The sequence below is a fragment of the Solanum tuberosum genome, unplaced genomic scaffold, assembly GCF_000226075.1.
Source record: "Solanum tuberosum cultivar DM 1-3 516 R44 unplaced genomic scaffold, SolTub_3.0 scf00300, whole genome shotgun sequence".
Classification (NCBI taxonomy): Eukaryota; Viridiplantae; Streptophyta; class Magnoliopsida; order Solanales; family Solanaceae; genus Solanum; species Solanum tuberosum.
This window is the reverse complement of record NW_006239221.1, coordinates 669,773-689,783: the sequence shown is the minus strand read 5'-3', so window position 1 is coordinate 689,783 and position 20,011 is coordinate 669,773. Positions and strand designations below refer to the sequence as shown.

At 34.8% G+C, this 20,011-nt stretch overlaps 1 protein-coding gene across 1 annotated transcript; it reads left to right on the top strand.

Moving 5' to 3' along the window:
* The first annotated feature begins 8,265 nt into the window (after nt 1-8,265).
* LOC102596486 (metal tolerance protein 1-like) lies at nt 8,266-10,290 on the top strand. The gene is made up of 2 exons (XM_006359484.2): nt 8,266-8,377; nt 9,133-10,290. The coding sequence occupies exon 2, from the start codon at nt 9,133-9,135 to the stop codon at nt 10,288-10,290; it is 1,158 nt and encodes a 385-aa protein (XP_006359546.1). The 5' UTR covers nt 8,266-8,377.
* The last annotated feature ends 9,721 nt before the right edge of the window (nt 10,291-20,011 follow it).

The following is a 20,011-nucleotide window of genomic DNA, read 5'->3' as shown; positions in this document are numbered from 1 at the left end:
TCTGTTTACCTTCCTCTATTGGGTTCAACTCAGCTCAGCATATGTCAATGCCTATTTAGATTGTTGACACGTGTTCTTTTTAATTTCAAAGGCTAAGATTTGTTTTCAGTTTAATAATCACTTTATGTGGAGTCTGTTTGAATAGACTTATTTTAGGTGTTTTGAAATATTTTTATAGTGTTTGAATAAGATGAATTTAGTAATTTATGATTTTTGACTTATAAGTTATAAGCCAGTCTGGTTGTTAGAGCATATTTGTATTTGGTTTTTTTTTTTAATACTTTTAAGTCAAAATAATTTTTAAACAGTTTAGTAATATTTGTGTAAAATAGAAAAATAATTATAAGCACTTATTTTTAAGTAAGAAAAACAACAACAACAACAAAAAAAAGCACAAATTAAAATTTCTAACTTTAACACTTTTGACTTATAAATCATAAGCTAAAAGTCAAACCAAACAATTAATTTTGAAGTGAGTTTTCATTATTTTGCATTGAATTTTGGATAAGCAGATTTTGCGGTTTAGAATAGATATATTCCTCCTTTAACAAGTGGTGCTATCATCGTCTAACAAATGGTTTGTTTATTCCAAAAATATCTTACAATTGGTTTGTTAATTCCAAAAATACCACATGATTTTAAAAAATTACCTCACAGTTTTATTTAATCTCTCCAAAAGTGTCAAATAATTTTTTAAAGCCACATGACATTTTTTGAAATTAAAAATCAATTTCAAAATATATTTATAAATTCGGTAAATATAGGTATATTAACGAAAAGAGTAAATATGCATTATTTATTAGAGGCGAAATGGTCTAATGGATCCTTGTATTTGTATCATTTTGTATTCTGGATCCTTTTATTTAAACCTTTGTCATCTGGACCCTTAAACTAAATAAAAACACAATGTAACAAATCCCTCTGACCATTGACCAAGCTTATGTGGCATTAGAATGTCTGAGTTGGCAAATATGTGTAACTACACGCTTCTTTAAGCGAGTGAATAACATTTTTGGGTTAAAAAATATTAAAATTATAAAAGAAATATTTTTTAAAAAACAATTAATTAAAAAAATCCTTCTTCTTCTTCACCCACTATCCGGTCCTTTTCAACCATTTTCATTCCATACCCACCCCTTTTTTCTTCTTCTCCACAATCTATTAACATTAATTTATCAGATCTTAGGGCACATCTTGAGTCCACTGATTAACCGCGGAGGGAGAAAGCGGCGCTGGTGGTGCACGCCGGAGACCACTGCTTCGCAATAGAGTGAGAGAGAGGCGGCATTGGCCAGTGGAGAGAAGAACGAGGTGGGTGAGGGTGCGAGGTCATGGCGACGAAGAGGTTTCTCGGTCAGATCTAGTGATGCGGTAGCTTAGGTTGTTGGTTTTGTGGAGGTTGGAGGAGGAAAGGAAAATGGTGATGGTGTGCGGTGGAGATGAAGATAGGTGAGGGAGAGAGTATATGCGATTTCGCCGGCAAAAATGGCCATGACGACGGCGATGGCTTCTCCGGTTGATTTTGGCCGTGAACAGTGAATGGGGAGAATGAGATGGCACTAACAACTTTTACGTCTCTTTTTACATTTATTAAAAAATTTATATGAAGAGTATATGTTACCTTTTATTAAAACATTATATGGAGAATCAAATTTCGGCTACCTTTCATTTAAACTAAGTTTGGTTAACAAATAAAATTTTACGGATATTTATTAACATATGAAGAGTATATAATACCTTTTATAAAATAATTTTGGTTAATAATTTTAAAAAATAATTATGACATGGCACTAATATATATGACGTGGATACGACATGTCATTTATGTAAAGGAGAGTGAGTTACACACATGGTTGGAGGGGCTTAAAAATTTCATTTTAATTGAATCTAAGGGTTCAATTGACAAATGGTTAAGTAAAAGGGTCCAGAATACAAACGGATATAAGTATAGGGGTCCATCAGACCATTTCGCCTTTATTACACGATGAGCCATATATGCACCACCCTTTTAATAAGGGATATATCTACTCTAAATCACAAAATTTAGGGCTCTATTTTTGGGAAAATTGTATGAAATAGCAAACTATTAATTCAAATTAAATGTTATAGCAATAGTTTATTTTATTTGTAATTCGCAACAAACATCTCATTTTTTTGCCATCTGGTTCGATATACAATTAGTCATTTTTCGGTATACAATTACCCATTCGGTATACAAATGTATAAAATGCGTTTGTGTTTGTATAAAGCGAGAGAAAAAGTGTATATACAAATACAAATACATATCTTTTCGTCATATACACTTATAATTATACAAATATAGATCTTATTAAACAAACTACAATGTATACATGAATTTATACAAAACTGAACAATTTGTATAAAATTGGATGTATTTAGCGAATTATATAAATCAAAAGCACCATAGCAAACATAAAATTTGCTATGAAGCGCAATTATGCAAATTATAGCTATAACATACAAATATAATTTTTATGTTTACTATATGTGAAAATTGTTCTATAGTTTTTCCTTTTTCCTATATTTTGGGATATTAGCGAAAAAGTACAGCCCACAATACTACTTTGCACTTAGGTAGCCAGTTCTCAAGTTTTCAGTCGCGTAGCTCATTATTTTCTTACAACAATGGTTAAAATCTCTATATACGATATTATAAAGGGCAAACTACATAAATCCCACTAGTTTAGGTCCTAATTACTTAGATTCCCAATAGTTTTAGCTATTACTTCCTCTACCATATTTCATACTTAGGATACATGAGTTTAAATCCGTGAGATACATGTATCTGTCGAATTTAAAATCGAGATACATATTTTATTTGTTTAAATTAATAGGTTGTAACTGATTTCCTTAATATAAGGAGGAAATCAAGGAGTGTATTTATGTTTAATTAATTTCATTTTATTATTATTTGAAATAATAAATTCGTTAATATTATTAATAAAAGACAAAAACATGTATATCTTGGTCATGCAATTTGATTAATTTCATTTTATTACTCTTAAAATAATAAAATTCATTAATTTGATGTATCTATTATCAATATATGATGTATCCAACAAACTAAACACTTAGATACATGAGTATCATACAAGTACATTCATATGTATCATAGAAGTATCTAATATTAATTTTGTGTATATGTTATATGTGTCTAGTATTAATTTCATGTATCTATTTATATGATATAATATTAATTTCATGTATCTATTTATATGATATAATATTAATTTCATGTATCTATTTATATGATATAATATTAATTTCATGTATCTATTTATATGATATAATATTAATTTCATGTATCTATTTATATGATATAATATTAATTTCATGTATCTATTTATATGATATAATATTAATTTCATGTATCTATTTATATGATATAATATTAATTTCATGTATCTATTTATATGATATAATATTAATTTCATGTATCTATTTATATGATCTAATTTTAATTTCATGTATATTTTATATGTATCTATTATTAACTCGATGTATCAACTATCAATTTCATACATTATATTCAAAATCATGTATCTCGGATACATAGTAAACGCACATATAATTATGTGTATCTAAATATGAAATATAATTGAAACACACGAATTTAGGAACAAATCACGACTGTGGAGTATTTGTCTTATCATTAATCCAAAAAAAAAGTTAAAAAATTACAAAAATTCTTCCTTTCTTTAAGGATCTGAAATTTGTTCTCATAGATGCATATAATCTTAACTCAGATACATGAACTCTTAACTAGATACATGTACACCTGATGTGTATCCAACATTTGTTGCACTTGATGTGCATCTAATGGTGTATTTTTTTTCTCTTAATTAAAGCTTGGCGTAATTCTTCATCTTGATTGAGTCATTCCTATACTTAGATCTATTCTCGACTTGAATGTTGGTGGAGGAAGAGTCAGTCCCTACAATGAGAAATTGATGAGTGAAAATGAGCAAATAAAAGTTGTTTGATTTAGTATAGTATTGTTAATATGTAGTACCTTTGACGAGAATCATCCGATTTTGGGAATGTTCAACCATTAAAAGTGTCCGAGAAACAACAAAATAAAAAAATATAAAACCTAATTTGTAAAATTCTACAAAATTGAACTTTAGAACATTATGAACTCTAACTCAGATACAAAATTAAAATACGTGAGAATAATGTTGATTTGAACATGCAAACATATATTGAGAGGATGAAGGAAGAAAGAGGGAAAAGATGAATTAAGGAAGAAGGAGGGATGGGCTTACGGAGGAAACTGCATATGTGAAAAAAGAAGAAGATGATTTGACTTGTATTGGATATGGACCATTAATTAAGGAGTAGATAATTATTCAATTCCTTATAAGGGATTAGTGTATATGATTAAAATTTTCAAAATATATGATATAAATATTAAAAGTGGTAATATATGTAATTATTTTAAACTAGAGATAAATATAGTATATATGGTAGTGATGTATGTGTAGTTATGTAGTTTATCCTATTATAAATAACTTTATTTTTTTTACAACAATATTTAAAAACTTGATATACAATATTATGCACTTAATATACAAATATTAAACAAAATTATAAGAGGTGTTTATACACTCATATACACTAAATTCGTCCACGGATTACAGTATTTTCATATGAAATTAGGACAAAAGAATCTCCTATAAATTGATGTCAAACATCAATGGCCATACATATCCAAGTTTTAAGAACAAGAACATATTAGAAAACATCACCTAGAAAAATAATAGCTAAGTCAAGATACCACAATGTACAAAATACAAACCTAGAATGACTAAGCTAACCAAAACTAAATATGCCATTAAAATACATTAATGATTCAATAAAAACAGACACAAAAGTACAACTTTATAAACATTAGCAGGCCAGAAATGGAAACTAAAATACGAGCCAAATAGAGAGTCTGAGTGTCACGGACTTAGAATCCTACTAAAGCTCCGTGCGGCACTTGACAACTTACTCACGAATCTTTCACGATCTTGTAAGCTCAAGTAAGCCATTTGAAACTAAGATCGCTAAGAGAATGCAAAGAAAGACTTAGAAAGATTTGGAAAGTTTGGAAGAAGGCTTGTATTAAGCTTGGAAGATTGCTTACACTTGCTTGGTGATTTATAAATGAGAGGCCCCTTCTATTTATACTACTTCCTAAGGGCCTAAATGCAAATAAAAATTACTTTACAAGTCCCTCTAATAATTACATTTTAGTCCCTTTCTAGAATTCTCTACCAATTCTAGGAAATTCTAAAAATTTCTTGGAAAATATCTAAGTTATTCTAGAGAATTATGTAAAAGGTTCCCTTTCTAGAATTCTCTACCAATTCTAAAGATTTCTTGGAAAATATCTAAGTTATTCTAGAGAATTATCTAAAAGATTTTAGAGTTCTCCGCAAACCTCTTCACAACTCTAGACCCTTCCGTCCAATTTAACTGTGATGTGACGGGACGTGACATTGAGTCTACTTAGTTCACTGATCAACACACTTGTAACTAAATAAAACATGTAGTTTGAGTATATAAGACAATAAAAGAATATAAGTATCTTACATTTAATGAACACGCATGAGTACATATACAGAAACGACTAGCATCTGCAGACATAAGCCAAGACTGCAGCCAAGACAAAAATAAATCATAGGAAAAAACGCGAGTTTCATTGATAGTACGGTAATAACATGCACAAGAACTAATTCGTAAATTCTAGTGAATCCTTTTCACCCTTGTTTCTACCAAATTCCCTAAGCTGAGCACATAACTCAATGCTTACTATCTCTACATAAAACCTTAAACAGATATATAGAATTTTAACGACTGCTTGAACATTCTGTAGAACCACATTGCATCAGGGGAGAGAAGAGAATGGCCACTGAAATGATGCTTCAGTGTGTCTTTGATGGAAGCTTGTCGATGTCAGACATGATGACCTTACCATAAAAACTGCAGTTGTGCATTGCATAAACAGAAGGAGGATATATCACAGCCAAGCACTTGTGTCCATGGTAGGAATATATCATTCCCCAAAAGGCAAAACCGGAAAGATATGACTTTGTCAATAGCAGCTTCTCAATTCTCTTCTCCATCCTCTTCGTGCAATAATTCATCAGTCACGAGTGTACAGCATATGACGTTGAGCTTACCAAATAGTTCATGATAGATTTTGGCTATTTCCTAGTCAGATGAGTTTGGCAAAGAATTGAGTGTTCTGCTTTTCTTCTTATACATTCCCAATTTTGGTACATTCTGGTAAGTTTGTGTACCAAGAAGATCTCATTTCACACTCTGAGAGACAAAGACCTCGAACATCGTAGAAAAAAGATCACTGCCAATGCATCATTTTAGACCTAACTAAGTCCTTTTATGACACAAATGTTAAAATAATGCATCATTTTTGGACCATTGAGATTATAAAACTAAACTCATTCAGTAAAGAACAAAGGGAATAATGTCCACAAATGGACTAGTATTATGTTTGTTACTGCACTTACCTTGCCTGTCACAAAATACAAGGAAATATGTACACACATACTTTGTAAGATTATTCTAAACCATCTGTCACTTTCATCAGATCTGTTTACTTTTTCATTTCATCAATTTCTCCGTCTTAAGAAAAATGCTTTAGTTGCTGATATTATCCCCTCAAGTTTTCTTGTTTTTGTCTCTTTTGTGTTCTTCATCCCTTCTTTGCCTTTAAGAAAATGTATGATCTGTGTTTGAGTATAAAAGAAAATGTAAGAATGAAGATATGCAGAACAAACTGGCACATACTGTATCATTCTTACTAGTTTTAAACAAAGAATTCACAGTTACAGGGACAGTTTCAAGGAATCCAAATGGTTTTATAACATGTTTTCTACTGTTCTTTAAAATATATGTTAGAACTAATACCAGAAAACAGTCGAGATGGAAAAGCCACGTCCATATTTAGCAGAAGCACGAAAATCTTATCATTCCGGGACAATCAAACTGAGAAAAGGAGCATAGTACTAGCATCAGTATTCAATGAAAAATAACTCTGATTAATTATGTCAAACAAAAGAATTGTAAAGCTAAGTCATGCTGCCTTGTTCATTAAAGTGACGATGATGGACTAGATTTGCAAGAAACTATAGGTCTTTCGAGACAACTCCCTACCATATTGTTTTAGGTCAACCTTGTCTCCTTGATATAGGACATGCATGTCTAAATCCGCTCTCAAACAACTTCCTCTCATTTGCTCTATTTGCACCTTGTATCGAATGTGATCACTTTTAAGTTTTAGTACTATTGTCTAATCTTGTATAACCGCATATTCATCTTACTTAGCATACGCATCTAAGGCAGAAACTGAACTTTTCCTGCTTTGATTTTGCACCAGAAGATAAAATGCTCAACTAGCCCTACAAAGTGTTAAAATAATGCATCAATTTAGACTAAAGTAAGTCCTTGTATGACACAAATGTTAAAATAATGATCATTTTAGGCCATTGAGATTATAAAACTAAGCTCATTCAGTAAAGACAATGGGAATATACTGTCACAAATGGCCTATTATTATGTTAATTTGTTTCTGTACTTACCTTGCCTGTCACAACTCACAAAATACAAGGAAATATTTAAGAACATATATACTTTGCAACACTTTTCTAAATCATCTGTCACTTTCATCAGATCTGTTTACTTTTCATTTCATCGGTTTCTCCGTTTTCAGAAAAATGCTTTAGTGGCTGATATTTCCAGTTGTTAATTATTGGGATTTATAGTATCTTTTACGTCATTTTCAACTAATACATGTTATTTTATCTATCTCAATTTATGTGGCACCGATAGAAGTCTAAGAGTCAACCGAATTGTTTATATGTCTTTGAAATATTTTAAATTATTAGGTAAGTTTTAATTATATAAAAGATTTTTAAAAATAAAACAGACAAATCAAAACAAGTAACCACGAAAAATTACCGAAATACCCCTATATGCCAAAGTAGACATGTTGACCTACTGCTTGCTTTGGCATGTAAACTCCCTCTTATAAGTGGCATGTAAAGTCCCTCTTATGAGATAGGTATTATAAAATATAATATAAGTATACTCAGTTGACTTTTTTTGGAAAAGTGGAATTTTGCATCTCCCTTTTTTTTTCCTTCCTTCCCATAGGGTATATGTATACCTCATTTTATTCCTATATATAGCATAACCCTTTTGAAATCTCAGCTAGGACAAAAGGAAGTTGTTTGGTTGGTAAGTACCCGTCGCTTCCAACCTTAAGATTGTGAGTTCGAATCACCAAGGAAGTAAAAAAGTGAAACCTCCTGGAAGGGCTAAAAAAAAGGTCTCAGCTCGGATTTGCAAGGTATCCCTTTGAATCCATATCTCTTTGAATTTGTTTGCACTTGTTGTTGTGTTTGTCATTTATGTAGGAAAACCTACATAAAGTCTACTAGTTTAGGAGTTAATTATTTACATACACTCTAGTTTGCAATATTACGAATTTTACCAGATTTTGGTGCGTCCAGATTCATACATAACAGATCTCTCGCCTACCTCCCATCTCGCTCGCCACTCTCGTATGTATCTGTTATCTTAAATACATGTGAATCATACTTCTCTCTCGCCACTCTCCTATGTATCTGTTATCTTATTCATACATACCATATCTCTCGCCTACCTCCCATCTCGCTCGCCACTCTCCTATGTATTTGTTATCTTAGATACATGTGAATCATACTTCTCACTCGCCACTCTCCTATGTATCCGTTATCTTAGATACATGTGAATCATACACAGTATATACACACCTCCCCCTGCTCTCCTCTCTCCCTATTTTAATGTATTTGGTAGCAAAAATACATGTATCTAGATGTTCTTCAATATACGGTAGGAAACTCTTAATTAGTGGTAAGATATGTAATATTTTGAAAGTATAGGTAATACTATATGTGGTAGTGGAGTATATCTAATTATATAGTTTCTCCTTTTATGTATAAAGACAGTACTATATACTAACTCTATCTGGGCTCATCATGATCAATTAATTAGAATATGCATGAGACAGTTAGACTCATTTGTCTTGTTATTGATTGGCATTTTTAAAAATCTGTTTTTTAGATGGATACGCAGAACGCGGAACAATATGGACATGTAGTTGAGGTACATGGTAAAATCTGTGGTTCAGCACTGTGTGGATTCTCAGATGTTAATACCATGTCTAAGGATGCACAGGAGAGATCAGCATCGATGAAGAAACTGTGCGTTGCAGTTGTCCTTTGCATCATTTTTATGGCTGTCGAGGTTGTCGGAGGTATTAAAGCCAACAGTCTTGCAATTTTGACAGATGCAGCTCATCTACTATCAGATGTTGCAGCTTTTGCAATATCCTTGTTTTCACTTTGGGCATCAGGATGGGAAGCTAATCCACGCCAGTCGTATGGTTTTTTCAGAATTGAAATACTTGGTGCATTAGTTTCTATCCAAATGATATGGCTTCTAGCTGGTATCCTTGTTTATGAAGCCATTGCTCGACTTATACATGATACCGGTGAAGTTCAAGGCTTCCTCATGTTTATCGTGTCTGCATTTGGATTAGGAGTGAACCTCATCATGGCATTCTTGTTAGGTCATGATCATGACGTCCACGGCCATAATCACAAAGAGCATGGTGATGATGATCATGAGCATACACATGATATACATGGAATAAGTGTTAGCCGACACCATCACCATAATGAGGGACCTTCGAACCAAGCACATAACGCTGATCATCACACTGCTGTTCCTCTACTTAAAGATTCCTGTGAGAGTGAAGGTGAAAAGAAAAAGAAGCAGTGGAATATTAATGTGCAGGGGGCTTATCTTCATGTACTAGGAGATTGTATTCAGAGCATAGGGGTCATGATTGGAGGAGCTATTATATGGTATAAACCAGAGTGGAAAATCATTGATCTAATCTGCACACTCATTTTCTCCGTCATTGTTCTTGCCACAACTATTAAGATGATTCGGAATATTCTTGAAGTATTAATGGAGAGCACACCTAGAGAAATTGATGCAACAAGGCTTGAGAAGGGGCTTTGTGAGATGAAGGAGGTTGCTGCAATCCATGAATTGCACATTTGGGCGATTACAGTCCGGAAAGTACTCTTGGCTTGTCATGTCAATATTAAACCTGATGCTGATGCTGATATGGTGCTGGATAAAGTGGTTGATTATATTAGGAGGGAATATAACATTAGCCATGTAACTATTCAAATAGAAAGAGAGTATTGAAAATGTAAAAATGACAATATGCAGAATAAACTGGAAAATACTGTATCATTCTTAAACAAGTTTCAAGAGATAAAACTATCAAACACCAGTATATATAAGACAGTAAAATATTATAAGTATCTTACATAAAACGAACACGCATAAGTACGTACATATAAAGAACAAAACAGCATGTGCAGACATTATAAGCAAAGACTGCAGCCAAGACAAAAATAGATCATAGGAAAAAACGCCAGTTTCATTGATAGTACGGTAATAACATAATACACAAGAACTTGTTGATCCTTTTTTTCACCCTTGATGCTATCAAATTCCCTAAGCTGGGCACATAACTCAGTACTTACTAATATCTCTATATAAATCCTCAAACACATATGATTACACTTACTTCATACAAAACCACATTGCATCACTAAAGAAAGAGGAGAGAGAAGAGAATGGCCACTGTAGCAGCTGCAATGATGCTTCAGTGTGTCTTTGACGGAAGCTTGTCGATGTCAGACATGAATATCGAGAGACGACCTTACCATAAAAACTGCAGTTGTGCATTGCACAAGCAGAAAGGGGATAATCAAACCACTTGTGTCCACAGTAGGAATGTATCATTCCCCAAAAGGCAAAACCAGAAAGATATGACTTTGTCAATAACAGCTTCCCAATTCTCTTCTCCATCTTCTTCTTGCAATAACTCATTTGTCGCGAGTGTACAGCATACAGCGCCACAGGGGATAATCAAACCACTTGTGTCCACAGTAGGAATGTATCATTCCCCAAAAGGCAAAACCAGAAAGATATGACATTGTCAATAGCAGCTTCTCAATTCTCTTCTCCATCTTCTTCTTGCAATAATTCATTCGTCACGAGTGTACAGCATACAGCGCCGACTTTAGCAAGTAGTTGAATGTACTGCTTTTCTTCTATCACATAGTAAATTTTTCAAACCAAATTTACCAGAACTTCTTGATCTTCACTTTTCCTTTTTCTGTTTTATTTTATATTTTACCTTCTTCTATTTTTATTTCCACTTAGGGTGATGTAATGTAACAGTCGAAACCACGTTACGAATCCATTTGGATATTTGAAACTATTCTTGGAAATGTGAATTCATTGTTAAGAACTTCTCTTGAAACTTTTCTTAAGAATGAACAGTACTATGTTCCAGTTTGTTATTCATATATTCATTTTCTATAATCACACCACACTCAAAACAGAAATCGTACATTTACGTAAAGGCAAAGGAGAGAGATAAAGAAGAACACTTGAGGAGACGATATCAGCAACTAAAACATTATTCTGAAAACGGAGAAACTGATGAAATGAAAAGTAAACAGATCCGATGAAAAAGAAAGATGGTTTAGAGAAGTCTTACAAAGTATGTGTGTACGTATTTCGTTGTATTTTGTGACAAACAAGGTAAGTACAGAAACAAACATAATAGTAGGCCATTATGACATTACTCCCTTTGTCTTTACTAAATGAGCTTAGTTTTATAATCTCAATGGTCTAACATGATCCATTAGTTTAACATTTGTGTTGTACAAGGACTTGGTTTAGGTTAAATAATGATTTTTTAAATCATGATCAGCAGAACACGTAGCAACAACTTTACCAGTTACGTTAAAGATAAAAGGAGCATAGTTTAGTATGATTGACATAACATATTGCAGGAAGAGAAAAAAATACATCACTTATTTCATTGAACAACTGTTGAACAGGATCATTCTCTCTGCATCAAGCATTTTTATTTAGAACCAGCACAGTCAAATGAGACAATACAAGTCACACGAGGGTGTGACAACTTTCGAACTTGGAAATGTTAAGTTTGTTTTAATTCTCCGATAAAACAAAAGTTCATACGTCAAATAAAACTTATAATACTAAGCCATGCTAACTCGTTCATTTGCCAGCCTCACATAATGGACTAATAAAGAGCCTACAAGTGACATAATCACCGAGAAGCTTTTAACATTAAATTTTGTCATATCTTTAATCAACTATGCCTCAATCATCCTCGAGCTATTATCAAGTGAATTTGACACATTAAATAGAGCTAGATGATGTGAGGTCAAAAATATATATTTTTAATCATTATTTGCCTCACATTAATTATTTATATATGTCTTTTTTGAGCATAAATGTTATGGATTGTGCTAAATAGTATATTTTATTTGTAGGAGTAAATTAGTGTGAAGTTGAAGAAGTTTGGAGCTTAAACGAATTAAAGATGAAAGATTATAGAAGAAAATCAAGCAGTCAGTTTAATAGATTAAATTCTGTATAAAATATAAAGTTGCAAAGTTCAATTGAAAAAGAGAATCCTTCCCCGTGGCAGCAATGGAAGACACCTTCAGATTGTTTGAAGCAGCGGCTGAGGCGGTTACCGAATACGCGTGGAATTAGGAAATTCAAATTCTGTTTGGTTTTGATTTTCTAGTTTATTTTGGAATCAATTATTTTATTTAAGATTTTCTACATCTATAAATAGTTCACAGAAATAATTATTAGAGGAGATCAATAAGGAGAAACTTTACAAGAAAAAGTTGTCAATATTTTTTAGGGTTATTTTCTTTTTCTTTCTTTTCCTAGAGATTAGTGGCGAAACACCCTTGTTCTGGGGCTGTAGCTACAAATCGAAGGTTGAATATTTAAGGTTTATGAATTAATTCTTGGTTGTCATTATAAGTTACTTCTATATTCTTGTTTTAGTATTTTATGCTTGCGCACCATAAGATAAATCTATTGTCTAATCTTGAAATTGAGAGAGGAGGGGTTAGATAGACTAGAGAATATAGAGAGCTCGGTCGACCCATTTGATTGAGGTGATTAGTGTTCAGGAGTGACACCCGGACGAACAACTTGCTTGGTTACGAAATAAGATGAAATATAAATGTTCGTCAGTTAGTCTATTTATCCCCGCTTAACGATATAGTTAGATAACTAACTGGAGTAGGCGATGAGAGGTGTGTAGCCTGACTCATACAATTAAGCCTATAAACCAGTAACTTGACAACTAAAATTAGTTCTAAGCAAAGAATATGATACATGAGATTCATTGCATGTTGCATCCCTTGAATTTGCCCAATCACTGTAAGTAATCTTATTATTTAATTCCTACATTCTTTTCTTTATAAATAAAAAGTCAAACTCTTTTAGCACTCTTAAATAAACAATTAGACTAGTATAATTTAGTAAATAGTTAATTGACAAGTCCTTTGGGTTCAATAATCTTTTTAAGAGCCACTATGTTATTTGCGCGACCACGTACACTTGCGTGTGCAATTGGGAGCAATAAGTTTTTGGCGCCACTGCCGGGGACTTAGAAATTGATTTATATTTAATCTTCTTAAGTCTACAAATAAAATATTCAGGTATTAATTACTTGATCTTAGCTTGTATATTGCAAACAATTGACTTTCAGGTCTGGCTAGGAAAGGAGAACTTGTCGAACCTTACAACGAACCCGAAAGAGTCTTACGCCAGCGCAGGAAAATGGCTAATCAAGGACGACATGGAGAATTGGGGTTAGGTCTTCAAGAAGACAATGAGAACAATAATCAAGACAATGTGAATAACCCCGGGAACTTGAACAACTAAGCGGTATCCCCTGTAGTACCTGCAAGACCAGTCCGTGATGTGGCAGTCCCACTCACAGCCAATGTGGCATCTAGTATTAGGAAACCTCCACTGGGGGTAGATTTGAACTAAAACAGGGCATGATACAACTTCTCCATTCTAATGGGCAATTCACTGATCTCCCTCACGAGGATCCTCAAATCCACATTAGGAACTTTATCACTGACATACATCCCAACTGGAGTCTCATCGGACTATGTGAGGCTGACGTTGTTTCCATACTCATTGTTAGGAGCTGCAAAGCATTAGTTAGATACTGAACCACCAAACTCCATCACTACCTGGGATTACCTAGCAAGAAAGCTCTTGAGTCGATTCTTTCCATCCAAGAAAACTGCACGGTTGAGGAGAGAGATATTATGCTTTAGGCAAAATCAAGGGGAGGAAATGTACCAAGCATGGGCTCGTTTCAAACAAATATTGAATGCTTGCCCGCACCACATGCAAACTAGTGAGGTACTTGCTCACACTTTCTTTGAGGGTTTAGATTATAATGCTCGTGTACTTTTTAATAATGCAGCAGGTGGACAGGCCCTAGCTAAAACATGTGAAGAGTTGTTCGACTTACTCAACAGACTCTCCGAAGGGAACCCAGGATATGAGGGGGAAATGCCGAGAACCACAACCCAAAAGGCCGCAGGGACCTTAGATGTAGATCAAGCTACTGCCATAAATGCCAAATTAGATGTTATGCAACATAACATAGCCTTACATTTTAAACAGATGGCTCTAAATGATGCACCGGTAAACGTTGTGCAACACGCAGCCAATTGGTGTGAGGTATGTGTAGTGGAGCTCATGAAATCGAGCAATGTGAGGTAAACCCGAATTCCGTAAACTATATGGGTAATGCGCAAAGGGGTGAAGGTCAGCAAAATTATAGTAACACCTACAACCCTAGTTGGAGGAACCATCCTAACTTCTCATGAGGTGGGAATCAAAACCAAAATCAGGCGCAAGGGGCTAACCAATACCGTTCTCAAGGGGCTGGGCAACAATACCAGAATCCTAACCAAGGCGCAAATCCTAGTGCACCAAAGGGGGGATGACCAATGAAGAGCTACTCCAAAAGCTCATGACTAAAATAGGGACCAAACTAAATGCTATAATAGATAAGCAGGATGAGAACATCAAAAACATCCAAATGTCCCAAATGAGTTTAAAGAAACAAGTTGCGCAAGTAGCTAATTCTCTGAACTTGCGTCCCCAAGGTGGGCTACTCAGTGATACTGAACCCAACCCAAAGCAATTGCATGCGGTAAGTACTAGAAGTGGGTTACAATTAGAGGAACAAGCTCTAAAGAAGAGAGATACTGAGGCAAGTACCAAAGAAAAGAAAGTGGAAGAGGTAGTAAAAAGCTCCAATGTTGAGGTACCCATTCCTCAAAAGAAATTACCACCTCCGTTTCCACAAAGGCTCAAAAAGAAGAATGATGATGAATGCTTAGGTAAGTTTCTCTCTCTCCTTAAACAGGTTCATATTAATTTGCCTTTGGTTGACATTTTGCACGGTATCCCGAAGTATGCTAAATACATGAAGGACATTGTGGCTAGCAAGAGGAGGCTCACGGAGTATGAAACTGTAGCACTTACTGAGGAGTGCAGCTCTAGAATTTAAAATAGACTACCCAAAAAGTTAAAAGATCCAGGTAGTTTTACTGTGCAGATTACAATTGAGCAAAGTGTTCATGCCTGCGGGTTGTGTAATTTGGGGGCAAGTATAAATCTAATGCCCTTATCATTATATCAAAAGCTTAGGTTGGGTAGTCCAAAACGAACCACTGTTATTCTCCAACTCGCTAATAGATCCATTGCTAGGCCAGAGGGGGTGGTAGAAGATGTGTTAGTGCAAGTAGGTTCGTTGATTTTTCCGGTGGATTTTGTGGTCTTAGATTTTGAAGCCGATTCTGAAGTTCCATTTATTTTGGGACGTCCGTTCTTGGCCACGGGTAGGGCATTGATTGATGTAGCAGCTGGTCAATTAACTATGAGGGCACATGATAAAGTAGAGATATTCGATGTTTATCGCGCTTTAAAATTGCCTTCTATCTATGAAGAGTTGTCTGTTATTACTGTGATTGATCACATAGTAGAATCACAAGTAGTTGTGCCTGAAGATCCCTTAGAGAGAGTTTTAGTAGGTCATGAGGTGGATGGAGATACTGAGGATCAAGAGATAGAATCATGTTTGAATCTAGCACTTGTTGGCACTCGTAAGCTTCGAGCAGAGTCACTAGATCGTAAGTTAGAACCCCCACCAAAGCCATCAATAGAAGAAGCGCCCAAGCTGGAACTAAAAACTTTGTCGTCTCACCTAAGGTATGCTTATTTGGGTGAATGAAACTTTGCATGTTATACTTTCTGCAGAATTGTCTGAATTACAGGTTGATGCGGCATTGAGGATCTTAAAGCGGAGAAAAGAAAGTGATTGGATGGCAGATGGCTGATATTCATGGGATTAGTCCTGCGTTATGTATGCACAGAATCTACATGGAAAATGATCACAAACCAAGTGCACAACATCAACGTCGGCTAAATCCTTTGATGAAAGAAGTGGTAAGAAAGGAAGTAATAAAGTGGCTAGATGCTGGAATTGTGTACCCAATCTCATATAGTAAGTGGATAAGTCCCTTGCAATGTGTTCCCAAGAAGGGAGGTATGACAGTGGTAAGAAACGAAAAGAATGAGTTGATTCCTACTAAAACAGTGATCGGTTAGAGAAGTTGTATGGATTACTAGAAACTTAATGATGCCACCCGAAAAGATCACTACCCGGTTCCCTGCATTGATCAGATGCTTGACCGACTAGCAGGGCAGGAGTACTATTTTTTCTTAGATGGGTATTCCGATTACAACCAGATCTTGATTGCACCCAAGGATCAGGAAAAGACCACGTTCACTTGTCCTTATGGTACCTATGCTTTCAAACACATACCATTCGGACTTTGCAATGCACCAACAACTTTTCAAAGGTGTATGATGGCCATTTTTCATGATATGGTAGAAAACTTTGTAGAGGTGTTCATGGATGATTTCTCCGTCTTTGGAAAGTCTTTTGAGGTATGTCTCCGGAATCTTGATAAAATACTTGCTAGATGTGAGGACACTAACTTAGTTTTAAATTGGGAAAAGTGTCATTTTTTTGTTAGAGAGGGGATAGTGTTGGGTCACAAGGTGTCGAAGTCGGGTTTAGAGGTTGATAAGGCCAAGGTAGAATTTATTGAAAAATTGCCCCCTCCCATTTCTATAAAAGGGGTGCGTAATTTTCTTGGTCATGCAGGTTTCTACCGGCGATTCATCAAGGATTTTTCCAAGATTGCAAGACCTATGCGCAGTCTTTTGGAGAAGGAGGTGAAGTTTGACTTTGATGAGATGTGCTTGAAAGCTTTTGAGATATTGAAGAGGAACTTAATTGAGGCTCCCATCTTAATTGCTCCTGATTGGGGACTACCATTTGAACTCATGTGTGATGCAAGCGACATAGCAGTGGGTGCAGTGTTGGGACAAAGAAAGAATAAAGTGTTCCACTTGATCTATTATGCAAGCAAGACCCTTGACTCTACACAAGCTAATTACACAGTGACTGAGAAGGAGATGCTAGCTTTAGTGTTCGCCTTCGACAAGTTCAGATCATATTTGGTAGGTACTAAAGTGATGTTTTACTGACCATGCAGCTATTAGGTACCTATTCAACAAGAAGGATGCTAAACCAAGGCTGATTCGCAGAACGCGGAACAATATGGACATGTAATTGAGGTACATGGTAAAATCTGTGGTTCAGCACCGTGTGGATTCTCAGATGTTAATACCATGTCTAAGGATGCACAGGAGAGATCAGCATCGATGAGGAAACTGTGCGTTGCAGTTGTCCTTTGCATCATTTTTATGGCTGTCGAGGTTGTCGGAGGTATTAAAGCCAACAGTCTTGCAATTTTGACAGATGCAGCAGCTGAATAAAAACTATCAAACACCAGTATATATAAGACAGTAAAATAATAAAAGTATCTTACATAAAACGAACACGCAGAAGTAAGTACATATAAAGAACAAAACAGCATGTGCAGACATAATAAGCAAAAGACTGCAGCCAAGACAAAAACAGATCATAGGAAAAAACGCTAGTTTCATTGATAGTACGGTAATAACATGCACAAGAACTTGTTGAATTCTAGAGAATCCTTTTTTTCACCCTTGATGCTATCAAATTCCCTAAGCTGGGCACATAACTCAGTACTTACTACTATCTCTATATAAATCCTCAAACACATATACAGAATTTTAAGAACGATTATACTTCATACAAAACCACATTGCATCACTAAAGAAAGAGGAGAGAGAAGAGAATGGCCACTGTAGCAGCTGCAATGATGCTTCAGTGTGTCTTTGACGGAAGCTTGTCGATGTCAGACATGAATATCGAGAGACGACCTTACCATAAAAACTGCAGTTGTGCATTGCACAAGCAGAAAGGGGAAAATCCAACCACTTGTGTCCACAGTAGGTATATATCATTCCCCAAAAGGCAAAACCAGAAAGATATGACATTGTCAATAGCAGCTTCTCAATTCTCTTCTCCATCTTCTTCTTGCAATAATTCATTCGTCACGAGTGTACAGCATACAGCGCCGACTTTAGCAAGTAGTTGAATGTACTGCTTTTCTTCTATCACATAGTAAATTTTTCAAACCAAATTTACCAGAACTTCTTGATCTTCACTTTTCCTTTTTCTGTTTTATTTTATATTTTACCTTCTTCTATTTTTATTTCCACTTAGGGTGATGTAATGTAACAGTCGAAACCACGTTACGAATCCATTTGGATATTTGAAACTATTCTTGGAAATGTGAATTCATTGTTAAGAACTTCTCTTGAAACTTTTCTTAAGAATGAACAGTACTATGTTCCAGTTTGTTATTCATATATTCATTTTCTATAATCACACCACACTCAAAACAGAAATCGTACATTTACGTAAAGGCAAAGGAGAGAGATAAAGAAGAACACTTGAGGAGACGATATCAGCAACTAAAACATTATTCTGAAAACGGAGAAACTGATGAAATGAAAAGTAAACAGATCCGATGAAAAAGAAAGATGGTTTAGAGAAGTCTTACAAAGTATGTGTGTACGTATTTCGTTGTATTTTGTGACAAACAAGATAAGTACAGAAACAAACATAATAGTAGGCCATTATGACATTATTCCCTTTGTCTGTACTAAATGAGCTTAGTTTTATAATCTCAATGGTCTAACATGATCCATTAGTTTAACATTTGTGTTGTACAAGGACTTAGTTTCGTCTAAAAAGATGCATTATTTTTAACATTTATGTTGTACGACGACTTAGTTTAGGTTAAATAATGAATTTTTAAATCATGACCTGCAGAACACATAGCAGCAACTTTACCGGTTACACTAAAAATCCCCTTCCTGAGATGGTAAAGCTATGTCAACATTTAGCAGATGCACGGAAGTCTTATCATTCAGGGACAATCAAACGGAGAAAAGGAGCATAGTTTAGTACTAGCAGCAATGTTCACCTTAAAATAAAGGGAAAGGGGTCAAAAATACCCCTCAACTTTGGTTTATTGTTTGACTACGCCCTCGCCGTTAAAATGAAGTTATTTTTACCCCTCCCGTTACTAATTTCACCAAATTTACCCCTCAATTGGATGGAAAACCCAAATCAATTAAAATTACCCAATTTCAATTAAATAACCCAATTTTTTCTCTTTTTAATCCGAACCCGACCCATTTATACCAAATTAAAACCCCAAATCAAGCTCCGGCAATCGCCATTCATTTTCTCCGTTTTCCGGCGAAACACCACCAAAACAACCTCCAAACGACCACCTGAAACCACCACTAAAAACCCCCAAGAACCAGAAACGACATCAAGCAAAAAACATTAACAACAAACCCATTTTCCTCTACTTTCCATTGACGACAACAAGATCTTTCTTCTCCATTTCCGGCCAGTTTCAAGCTGGAACAACATTAAGCAAATTACCCACCGTCGGAATCATTCAAACAGCCGTGAAACCGACCTGAAACAGCTCTCAAACACCACTCTCTCCACGCCAAAATC